The sequence below is a fragment of the Bufo bufo genome, chromosome 2 (genome assembly GCF_905171765.1).
Source record: "Bufo bufo chromosome 2, aBufBuf1.1, whole genome shotgun sequence".
NCBI classification, from domain to species: domain Eukaryota; kingdom Metazoa; phylum Chordata; class Amphibia; order Anura; family Bufonidae; genus Bufo; species Bufo bufo.
In genome coordinates this window covers 549904499-549917527 of record NC_053390.1, presented here as the reverse complement: position 1 = coordinate 549917527, position 13029 = coordinate 549904499, and the positions used below count along the sequence as shown (strand labels likewise).

Sequence of the window (13029 nt, the reverse complement as noted above, 5' to 3'; positions counted from 1 at the left end):
AAATTGCGCATCTGCTAAACATGTATACGGGCCGTGTGTGTTCCGCATTTTGCGGACAGCACATTGACGGCCCTATGATAGATATGCCTATTCTTATCTGCGATTGCGGACAAGACATACCGTAGGAATGTCACTTATTGTCCATTTTTATTAACATCATCACTGGTTTCAGTCCAGTAGACCTAACCTGAATACCTACATTAGCTTACATTACTCATAGCTACATAGCTACATTATTTCAACCACAATGTAGGCTCTTCAGAAAACAGGATCAAATCACGGCTTAAACTTCCTACATATTGCTAAATAGTATGAATCTGAATGAAAGCAACTAATTATACTACAGAAAAAACAGTAATGTTAGTGCTGAAACCTTCACGTACTGTTGACAGAAAACCACAAAACCAAGAGGAAGTGTGGGTGAGTGGGGGCAGATCAGGTGGTCAGAAACCTCATGGTGTCACAACCCTTGCCTCATACGGATTGGCTGCTGGTGCCTGTGGATACGGTTTAAATTCTGCGAGAGCTGGCCCATTCCACAGAACAACATTGCTCCTGCTCGTCACACAATCCACTGCTGAATATTGGAGAAGAGCTCCTAGAGATTTGCAGCGTCATCTGTACTGCAGCCAAGGTAATACCTAGCAAAAGCTTTTCTGCTGCATAGTAATAGGCTAATCTAAGAAGGGGAATCTATGATATTTTATTATACAAATACCTTTTATTATTTTATAGGAATTGAGCTGAAAATGAAAACTGCTGTGTTCATCTTCTGCCTTATAGGCATGGCCTACACAAGACCTGTGAGTAACTCTATCTATCCTTATATGTTCCCCTCATCTTATACACTACAGTAATAGATTGAATGCATAGATATTAAAGTAAAAGCTTCAGTATGCTGATCAGTATTGTAAATTCTATGATCAGAGATTGTGAAACTGATTTCTTTATCATCTGCTCTCAGGTTGTGAAGCTATAATGACTGGAGTCTATAAGCACACATATAATCTTAGATTAGGCTATAAACTATATAGAAAAAAGATCAAAGATATTAAAAAGAAAATGGCTGATAATTGCTTATTTATATCATATGCTACAAGGGTGGGTTTCCATGTTCAAGTTTCCCGATGCTGTTTTTGAAGCCAAAGGCAGGAGTAGAAGATGTGAAGTGAAGACTCAAGTCTTTTCTTTATACCATCCACACATGGTTGATATAGTTGGTATATTTTAGCTCTAGATAAATCTGCCTAACTTATTGTCAGCATGCTGGCAGCTGGTCTAAAAGATAAGATCACGCACCCCTCCTGATATGCTTCGCCGCAGTTGCGGGTTCGTCAGGGGATAAGGGGTATATTTACCTCCTTATCCCCTGACGAAGCTGCAAACTTGTCGGGAGGGGTGCGTGATCTTATCTTTTAGACCAGCTGCCAGCGTGCTGACAATAAGTTAGGCAGATTGATCAAGAGCTAAAATATACCAGCTGATGTGTAGATGTTGTATAGAGGGAGAGATTGCCTAGGCAGGGAGAGTGTGTGTGTGTGTGATATTAATGGTGGCAAAGCGTGACTGCAGATAGATACAGTGTTACAAACTTACAGCAACAATTAAAATAATTTATTTAGCACTAAACAGCGCCTGCCACTTCAGGAGTTTGTTTAAGAAATAGCTGAAGCACAGTTAGTAGCCCACTATTTTCAAGGTTGAGTACAAACCAACACAGTTACACGCTCCCCAGCAAATTGTACTTAATTCCACTGGTTATTTTGCTGCATACATTTTGATTCTTCTTCTTATTATTATTATTATAAGTTAAGTTTTAATTTTGGTTATGTGAGGATACCTAGTGGGATTTATCTGGTCGATTCTGACCATTGTGTATTCCAGGCTTATATTGTTATACATATTCTGCAGACTTACAGAATGTATATATTCTAACAGATGTGATAATAGACAGTAGCAATAGTATAGATCTTGGCAAACATTTATTACCTAGGGGACGAATACTGGAACGCTGCCGTCTATGAATTTTAGCAGACAACAGTAACAGTGCAAACAGATAGAACTGAATTATAAATAGTTTCGTGTTGGTTATGGTTTATACATGTTGTATTGCTTTTGAATTTTCAGTCCTCAAGTGAGAGCCACAGCAAGTCTATATCAGATTCACTTCCAGATTCCTCTTCATCATCATCATCAGAAGAAAGATTTAGTACTGCCCCAACTGTAAATGTGGCAACAGTTCAGTCTATCATTACAGAAGATTTTGCAAGAGGAGATAGCCTGCGCCGTAGACGTGCAGTTAGAACGGTAAAGCTTTTCTACACATCAACTATGAGAGAAATATTATCTAATATGGTCCATTTTACACATAAACTATGAGATAAATGTTATCTATTATGGTCCATTTTGGACCAATGTATACAGTTATCTCTCAGAACCTCATATGCGGTTTTTTACATCATACCAAACATACGGTTTTATAAGCGATATAAATAAGTAAAAAGCCACCAAACAAAAAGTATTATACTCAGTGCAATGCAAAATGTTGCATATTGAAGTCTATAGCCCTGCACACAAACTGTCTTATACCGTTTATTTGTCTCCAACTTGGCTATATAGTCATCTATATAGTAATATATATAGTCAGGACATGTTAAATCTACATTTTTATAACTATCTCATTCTAAAATAATGTTTGCTGTCCATCAAATATCCCAAAGAGAGAAATGTATGAGATTCAGTGCAAAAGGAAAGTCTAGGACCAGTACTTATCTTACGGATCCAGGGCTGCTGCTTCAGTTCTCCCAGCCGGGTATATAATGTTGTGAACATGTGATCACTGCAGCCAACTACTGGCCTCAGGGGTGCACTGAAGAGGCTACAGACTGGCTGCAATGGTCATGTGTTGTTAACGTGATGTCACAGCTGCAGCCGATTAAACAGAGCCTGTCTGGGAGAAACGGAGACGCAACACTGTCCAGTTTCTTACTGATCTATCAAAGGGGTTTTCTGGGATTTTGATATTGATGACCTTTCTTCAGGATAGGTCATCAATATCAGATTGACGGGGGTCCAACAGCCGGCACCCCTGCCAATCAGCTGGACGAAGGGAACCCAACTTTCCATGAGAGTGCAGACCACTTTTTTGTTTACCTGCTCGCCATCCACAGTGCAGCAGTGAGCAGCTGTAGTTACAAGAAGCCGTCCCATTCATTTCAATGGAAAGGCTCATTCTCATTCAAGTATATAGGAGCGAGATGTCCTATAGAAGTCGTTGGGATGGCTTGTAATTATACCTGCTCATCGCACAGAGCGCGGTCTTCCCTTCAACCAGCCGATCAGCAGGGTTGGACCCCCATCTATCTGATATTGATGACCTGTCCTGAGGTTAAGTTCATCAATATTTAAATCCCGGAAAACCCCCTTTCAGCATACATGCATTATTTATTTGCTATTTTTGAAGCATAAAGTAACTTTCTTTTTGTCTTTGTTTCTTCCAGTCTTCAGAATCTTCACACCAGGTTGGTACTAGATTTATTTATTGGTTACACCTACCATTATACAAAGCACAAATACAATAGCATTATACAAATCATTCATATAGATGGACTAGAAATCAGCCATAATGGCTGACTGCAGCAGGTTAAAGAGGACCTTTCACGGGTACGAACATTCACAGGAATCGACCGACATCTCGCGTAACTCGGGGAGTGCTTCAGACAATAGTGTTAACTCTATGAGAGGAGGGGAAAATGAGCAATCACACGTTTGTACAGACCCCTCACGATAACTGCAACATGCAACTGAAACATCTCTCCAAAGAGATAGCCGTGGATTAACCAGTTCAGTCTGAAAGTGCTGATGGGTTGATCCTCCATGCAGCTAATAGTTTACAGGCAGCTGATTCAGCTGACAGCTATTGTTCCCGACTCCTCCATACACATGTATGCTCAGTTTAGCCCAGCATACATGTGCTTTCAATGGTAAGAGATGAGAAAGGTCACTGCCAGACTCCTCTAATCTTCTACCAGAACATTAGGATCAGGGGTTGAAATTCAGCTTGCCAAATACTTTTTCCCCCAAAATCATCTGTTAGGGATGAGTTGGAAGTCCTCCCTACACATTAATAAGCCAGCTGGCCCCTCGAAATGGGTGTCTTTCGGCGAAAATAATCTGAGTTGTATGGTGGGGGCCTTAAGTGTACAGATCTGCTTAATCAGCTGTGCTTTACAAACTAGAGGATCTCATGTGGTCCATGGGAATGGACATTTTACATGGATTTCAAAATACATATTCTTTTATTGCATCAAATATATAAATTTCCTGCTGATTACATGGCAACAACATTCTCAAAAACATGTATACAGTGTACATACTGGATTTCGATACAAGGGAAATTCATATATATAGAGGGAGAACATCCAAACTGTAGGCAGATGTTCGCTATGCAATGTAAAATGTTGATAATGAATCTGATGCACTGTTTATTTTATGGATATTTTTATAGGACACAAACTCCATTGAAAGTATATCTGATTCAGCCTCTTCATCAGAAGAAGTCAGCGTTGCACCAACTCCTGGGGGAACAACACCTCTACAGACAAGGGATAACTCACTTCGCCGTAGACGTTCTCTTGATCAGGTAAAAGATGAATGACTTTAAATATGGCACCAGGACTGTATTTTGTCTTTCAAAACATAAAGGGAGATTTATCAAAACTGGTGTAAAGGAAAACTGGCTTAGTTGCCCATACTGTAGCAACCAATCACAGTCCACCTTTCATTTTTCAAAGGAGCTCTAAAAAATAAAAGGTGGAATCTGATGGACAACTAAACCAGTTTTCCTTTACACCAGTTTTACAAAATCTCCCCCATTACCAGAAGGATCGGTGGGCTAATCATCCTCCGTAGACATAAACTTTACAAGTGCAACAAGCAGATTTTTAATTCGGCTATACATATGAAAATTAAAATATCTAAATTAAAATCAGTAAAAAGAAAGGTAAAGAACAAATTTTGGGTCCCTTCCCACAGGACCTGTGGAGGAGATCATGCTTACCTTCTTCCAGCCACTCAGTTTTGACTCCATTTATCATCGAGTTCCTTTGCATTTTGGTGGACATTTCACCACTGTGGCCAGTCATTGACTGCAGGGGCACATGTGACGCTTTTCTATGGAGGAAGTTGACAAGTGGGGACTGGAGTGCTGTTTGAAAGTTAGACAACCCCTTTAAGGGTTAGATGGGTTGTCTGTATTTTTTAGAACCCCCATTTTAAAATACCCTACTAGGACACTCTAAGTTCGTAGCTGAGCAGTTATCATTTGGGAATGCCATCACTTAGCTGGAGTTGAAGGTAGCTACAAAAACCTTCTTCATTTTTGAAGGACCTAGATAGTACGTTACACAGACATCCTATGATTTCCATAGTTACTGTGTAATACTTATGCATCACCTCAATTACTGCCAAGTTCCCCTGCAGATTTTAACTGATCACTGTGGTCCCAGAAGTGATTGGGGTTACCCGTTTATTTTTGAGAAAACTCAATAAATAAAATGGGATTATAAAAAAAAAATTCAAAACATGTTTTCCTTACATATGTAACTATAACAATGTAAAACCATGAAATTATGTTTTCTTGGCACAGGTTGCACATGGAAGTTCCTCCTCACATCATTCTGAGGAGAGTGTAACCACTGAGAGCACAAGTCGCCAGTCCCAACCATCTGAGAGTTCAGAAGAAGACAGCCATGAGCAAAGTACCAAGAAGAATCTACTACAAGAAATCCTTGGTACAACTACACCAGATCCAGACACATCTGAAGAGAGCTCAGAGGAAAAGACAACTCCCGTATTCGAGCCCTAAGCACTTGACCTATCCTCATATTATTTTTGCTGTCCACTGCCTTTCTGTTTGTGTGAATGATTTGTGTTCTGTTCTGCCAATGTAATTATTCATTGAGTCTGCTCAGAATTTAGTTCATACAAAAATATGAACCAATGTCAGAGGTGCCTTCTCCCTACCATTCAGAAAACAAAAATCTTAAAGTAAGGCTTCGTTTTTATCTGTGTTGGAGGCTTCTGTTACAGAATCCATCAAAAAAATGGCAGGCACAACACGGCATACCTTTTACCTGAAAATATGATGGCCACCATGAGGGAAACCGAATGGACTCTATTATAGTTAATGGGGTTTGTCTGGCACATGACTGATCCATCTTTGGTCAGAAAAAGGAAACAGAAAATTGGAATGCCCAACACAGATGTTAATGAAGCCCAAGATATACAGTCACCAAGCAGGTCTTAGCTTTGGGCAGGGACCCTCTATTCCCTCTTTAACAGTAGTTTATGCTAGTGCCTACAAGACTAGCTGCTATAGAAAAAAAAACTGAGATCAACTTTGGTTCACCAATATTGAGATTGGTGAATAAGGTGAAAGTCTGAAAACTTGTCACACTTCCATTATTTTAATATACAACACTATTAAAAAAATCTTCCAAAATTGTTTAATATCACCACCAGAAGAGGCGCACCACATTAATGTATACAAATGATGGCCTGCCATAAAGCGCTGCTGCTGTGCTTGCTCTAAGGGGAGCTAATTTAAATTAGGCATATAAATGTTTGGCTGCTGATGTGGAATGAACACTTAGAGACTACTTCTAGAACACTAGGGATGTATGCAATTTCCAGTATCTTGTGCATTGCAGAAATACCGATCTTTCTACTGCATGTATTAATACTTGATTGTAACTTGTAATTATCTGTATAGAATTAACTGCCTGTATGTTTTACTTGTGTTTTTCTAACACTCCCTCTATATCTCATTTACGTGAATATTCACATTCTGGTATATTTTAGTTGAAGGATAATAAACATTTAATCAAAATTGTGTTTAGCATTGATTTATTAAAATGCAATTGTCAATTATTTTATAATGAGACAGTGATTAAAAAAGTGCTTTTATATGCTTTATTAGAGAATTATGTTAAATTTGATTAGAAAACAAACTTAAAGTGGCCCTGGAAAAAATACTAAAAGTGGCCCTGTTTGTTAATTGGGTCTAAATTGATGGAATGCAGGGCCAGCAATACCATATTGTGACACATTATACCATCTCAACAGAGCCAAATACCACAGTGCATCACAAAATACATCCCCAAAAACTTCCACTGGCCGAGAGGAGGGCCCAAGTGGACCCCTGGGCATCGGCCTACTGAGAAATTTCCCTGTAAGGTCTACGGCCAATCCGCCCCTGTCTAGAGTGTTCCCTTAGCAACCCTCTGGGTGTTGTTAAAGGGTTTCTGTCATGGGAAAAATCGTTATGTAGCTGACTGATATTAGCGATGTGCTAATGTCAGCAGTACATAACAGTATGTTTGTTAAGTCCCTGCCTGCCACCTTTCTCTTAAAAACAGACTTTTATAATATGCTAATGAAGCCTCTAGGTGCTATGAGGGCGTTGCTGCAGCACCTAGAGGCTCGGTCTACTCGCCTTTTGGCACGCCCACGTCCACTTGATTGACATCATTCTTCTCCACATTGTCCTCATAATCCCGCGCCTGCACTGTCCCGTTTAGTATTCGGCGCAGGCGCAGTGAGTGAAGGACGCCCGGCTGCTGCCAGGCAGGCCTGCCGGGGAGGCCTGTGATGTAATCGGCGCAGGCGCAGTGAGGAAGCTGTCAGCAGCCAAGCGTCCTTCACTCACTGCGCCTGCGCTGAATACTGAACGGGACAGTGCAGGCGCGGGATTATGAGGACGATGCAGAGAAGAATGACGTCAATCAAGTGGACGTGGGCGTGGCACTGGCACTGATCGCTGGCAGCCCATTCTCCTCTATCTGCAGCCATCAGCGCTTACACATAGAAACATGGTACACTTACTGCCAGCATTGATCACTGCAGCGCTGCTCCTCTCTTTCTTCCTAGGGCATCTCTCTCACTCCTTCTACTAGAGTGAGTTTGCAACGATTTAAAAAGTCTCAGTTGATAAATTTGGACGGAAACTCATTAGTAGAGATAAGTGAAGTTTTCAAAAATTACATTTGGACACTATGGCAGTGCAAACACATGCGCTTGAATCCCTTCTGTTAGATGTAGAATCACTACTATTAGGCAGGTGTGGGTCAAACCAACAGAACAGGTGCAGATCTATTCTTCATATCTAATCAGAGAGTAGGCTTGGCTCCTGAGTTTGTCTCACAATAGTTGATGGAAATAACTGACCAAATAACAGAAGTGGAACTCCGACTTACAAGTTAATATTAGCGTCAGTTCTAAGGGCTCTTTCACACTTGCGTTCTTTTCTTCCGGCATAGAGTTCCGTCGTCGGGGCTCTATGCCGGAAGAATCCTGATCAGTTTTATCCTAATGCATTCTGAATGGAGAGAAATCCGTTCAGGATGCATCAGGATGTCTTCAGTTCCGGACCGGAACGTTTTTTGGCCGGAGAAAATACCGCAGCATGCTGCGCTTTTTGCTCCGGCCAAAAATCCTGAACACTTGCCGCAAGGCCGGATCCGGAATTAATGCCCATTGAAAGGCATTAATCCGGATCCGGCCTTAAGCTAAACGTAGTTTCGGCGCATCAACGGATCCGACGTTTAGCTTTTTCTGAATGGTTACCATGGCTGCCAAGACGCTAAAGTCCTGGCAGCCATGGTAAAGTGTAGTAGGGAGCGGGGGAGCAGTATACTTACCGTCCGTGCGGCTCCCCGGGCGCTCCAGAGTGACGTCAGGGCGCCCCACGCGCATGGAGCGCTCTGACGTCATTCTGGAGCGCCCCGGGAGCCGCACGGACTGTAAGTATACTGCTCCCCCGCTCCCCACTACTACTATGGCAGCCAGGACTTTAATAGCGTCCTGGCTGCCATAGTAACACTGAACGCATTTTGAAGACGGATCCTGTCGTATGAGTGTCCAGAAGGCCTCTATCACATGGTCAGTATTTTGGATCAGGATTTGATCATGATTTGGAAGCCAAAAGCAGGAGCTGGTCCAAAACACAAAGGACATGCAAATATTTCCATCACATGTTATCTCTGTTTTGCACCCACTACTGTTTTTGCCTTACCAATACTGATCATATACTGATGCAAAAAACTGGCCAAATACTGACCGTGTGATAGAGGCCATTATGCATGCAGGACCTCTTTTCCATCTAAATAAATCTGATTTCAGAGGGAAATAACCAAAACTCACGCAAATTGAGCATGAGGCTTTTATCATACAGTCAGTATTTTGCATCAGAATCATGATTTGCAAGCCAAAAGCAGGTGTGGGTCCAAAACACAGAAGACATACATTATTTCCTTCACGTGTCATCTCTGTTTTGGACCCACTTCTGTTTTTCCTTACCAATACTGATTCATTACTGACCAAATACTGACTGTGTGAATGCGGATACTCAAAAGACAGGATCCGTTGTTTGATTGTTGTTGATTTGGGTTATTCTTCTGATGGATCAGAAGAAGGTAAAAAATAAACATTGACATCAACACAAACTAACTGCTGACACCCTCACCACTGTCATGGGGCCACTACTTGAATTTTGGGCCACTGCACGTTAATTCCATACTGATAAATTAGGGCTCCTTCACACTTGCGTTGTCCGGATCCGGCGTGTACTCCATTTGCCGGATCCGGTGTCCAAAACAGAGATGACACGTGAAGGAAATAATGTATGTCTTCTGTGTTTTGGACCCACACCTGCTTTTGGCTTGCAAATCATGATTCTGATGCAAAATACTGACTGTATGATAAAAGCCTCATGCTCAATTTGCGTGAGTTTTGGTTATTTCCCTCTGAAATCAGATTTATTTAGATGGAAAAGAAGTCCTGCATGCATAATGGCCTCTATCACACGGTCAGTATTTGGCCAGTTTTTTGCATCAGTATATGATCAGTATTGGTAAGGCAAAAAACAGTAGTGGGTGCAAAACAGAGATAACATGTGATGGAAATATTTGCATGTCCTTTGTGTTTTGGACCAGCTCCTGCTTTTGGCTTCCAAATCATGATCAAATCCTGATCCAAAATACTGACCATGTGATAGAGGCCTTCTGGACACTCATACGACAGGACCCGTTATAATTTTTTGATTTTTATGTTCCTCTGATGGATCAGAAGAACGTAAAAATAGATGGGGATATCAACACAGCCAAACAGGGACACTAGTGGCCCTGTCACATACTGGTGAGGGTGGCAACAGCATGAAAAGTCACAACAGTGGCCCCGTAACAGAGTGGTGAGGGTGGCAACAGCGTGAAGAATCATAATTGTGGCCCCAGACCAGAGTGGGGAGGGGGAGTAACAGCAGTGACAGTAACAGCACAATATGGTGGCAGATCACAGTAGGGGTAGATGGCAGTAGAGGCGGGTGACAGCACCAGAATAGTGGCAGTAGGATGTGGGCAGAAGTAACGGGTCATGTGTCACAATGTTCTGGTGTGGCAGCACACTACAGTCAGATAATTACTGCCAGAATGATCTACTCTGTTGTATCAGGCACCAGTATAACGAAATCCTGGTTGATCCAGGCCTGATTCATCTTAATAAAGGTTAGTCTCTCAACATTTTCTGTTGAAAGGCGATTTATCTTTGGGGTAGCTATGCCACCTGACACACTAAACACCCGCTCTAATGCCACACTACTGGTCGACAGGAAAGTGTGAATAGGGCAAACTCGGCCTGTTGCGGGCACAATTCAAGTTTGGCTACCCAGTAGTCCAGGGGATCTTGTATCTTGTTCTAGCGAGGGTCTTACCGACCCCTAAAACATCTCAGGCAAACAAACACAAGGCAAGCAATCAGAAAAGGCAAAGACCAACACAAAATCTTTATTCAACGAGATCTAGACATGGCAGGAAACTGGACTAGCAGGTACAGGGCCAGTGGCAAGTAATACCACTGGACCAAGTACATCGGTTTGACTTGGGGCCAAACCCAGAGGGCAGAGACTCAGTGAGTACCGTTCTTTACACAGCCCCTGATGGAGGGGATGAACTTAGCTGAGGGCTCACTGGTCGCACCTCCAGGATGGTCCCGGTGCACTTGGTTACTTACCTACAGAGACTGACAGTGCCAGCACCAGCAGTCCACACTAAAATAAGGACTGGAACCCAGGCACATGAACTGTAACCCAAACATAATTGCACAGGACACAGTGCAGGCAAGAAAAATTGGAACCAGAACACAAAGTACTGTAGATGCCTGAACCCCATGCAGAATGGATGCATGGCGGTCAGAGTGTCACAATGTAGGGGGAGGGGAGGAACCCCAGAATGATCACAGAAGGTAAATGACCCGAAACTAGGCCTTACGGCTAGGGAAAGGAAAAAGGTCACCACCTAGGAAACCCTAAACCTAGCCCTGACTCCTGTCAGTATGAATAGACCCTGAAGGTGGGTGTTACGGCCCCTTTGGCATCGAATAAATAACAAGAGGAGAGCTTCTGACGGGTGCAGTAGTTTTATTCTTTTGGAACAAAGGTGCGCAGCAGGGTTGAATATTATTTTCTTTATCTCCTTGAGCACCGTAAACATGAATATCGTAAGCACCAATAGCACCATAGCACCGTGAAAACTGTAAATGACATACAACACACTTATTTACAGTTGTCACCAAAAAGGGGGTTACAGGGTTAATTACAGTTGTCTGCACACACATCTAATTACATTGAACATTCAAAGAAACATGGTTACATGCAAAGTGCCTTGGATTATACAGTATAGCGTATTTAAAACCAAACAGCATGAACAGGGTTTATCTCTAGAACATATACACCTTTATAACAATGCACACTTTTCTGCATACCTCGATCCACTTGCCAAGGGGGGTACAAACTTTAAGCTTTAGGGATTTTCTGCAGACATCTTCCATGAAATCCTATGCAGACAGCTAATATGTGGCATCTGAGATACAGGAAAAGGCTTTCTTTCTAAGACAGGAGAAGGAGTGGTCTTGTAATCCTGCTGATCAAACATTCCCCAGGGAACCAAAGGGAGGCAGAAAGGTTCCACCCAGCAGTAAGTGCTGAACAAGATCCACAATGATAAGCGGACAGTTACACTCCCACCAAATTATGTTATGATGAACATAACCTAAAAGTCATACATAATTTACGGAACATAACCTTGGCCGCTATAAAACATGGTACATCATACACAATTTAGCTTATAGGTACCTCTGTAACTGGCTACTGTCTTGTGTGGTGGTATGCTAGTGTATCACTAAAACTGAACTTATTTGCTTTCTATGAGGACTACTAGCTTTTGAATAGGACGTTCAATAATTGAAGGTTTTGATACATAGTCCTTCTTATCTTGCAATCTTCTGTCACCTACTAACACCTTGACTCGACGAACTAGATCATCCTTTTCTATTGTAGTTTCAATTACACGTCCTAGTTGCCACTGGCATCTGGGAGACATATCATCTTTGATTATGACAATGTCATTTACTTTGAGGTTACGTCGAGGTGTGTGCCATTTCTGTCTTGTGGAAACACTCATGAGGTATTCTCTTTTCCACCGACTCCAGAATTGTTCTGCTAAATATTGCACTCTACGCCACCGTTTAGCTGCATATACGTCTTCCTTTACGAATTTCCCAGGTGGAGGTAATGCAACCTTGGATTTCATCAGGATGAGGTGGTTTGGAGTTAGAGGTTCTGGCGCCTTGGGGTCATTGATTCCATCGACAGTTAAAGGACGACTGTTAACGATGGCCATGGCTTCATAAAATAGCGTTCTAAGAGAAGCATCGTCTAGTCTACTTGAACATTGGACTGTTGTAGCATTTAGCACATTACGAATGGTTCTAATTTGACGTTCCCAGACTCCACCTGCATGACTTGCGGAAGGAGCATTGAAGATAAACTCACACTGTTTATCAGCTAGGAAAGTTTCTAGTGCCTTTGTGTCACATTGCTTCAGGGCTTCTTTAAGTTCGTTCTTTGCTCCTGTGAAGTTTGTGCCTTGGTCACAGTGAAGTTGGCAAATGGCTCCTCTTAAACTGATGAAACACCTT

At 42.0% G+C, this 13029-nt stretch overlaps 1 protein-coding gene across 1 annotated transcript; it reads left to right on the top strand.

Annotated features, from left to right (window-relative positions):
- Positions 1-514: 514 nt before the first annotated feature.
- LOC120989780 (cell wall protein IFF6-like) lies at positions 515-6221 on the top strand. The gene is made up of 6 exons (XM_040418099.1): positions 515-634; positions 736-803; positions 2128-2307; positions 3501-3521; positions 4508-4642; positions 5648-6221. The coding sequence occupies exons 2-6, from the start codon at positions 750-752 to the stop codon at positions 5864-5866; spliced, it is 609 nt and encodes a 202-aa protein (XP_040274033.1). The 5' UTR covers positions 515-634; positions 736-749; the 3' UTR covers positions 5867-6221.
- The last annotated feature ends 6808 nt before the right edge of the window (positions 6222-13029 follow it).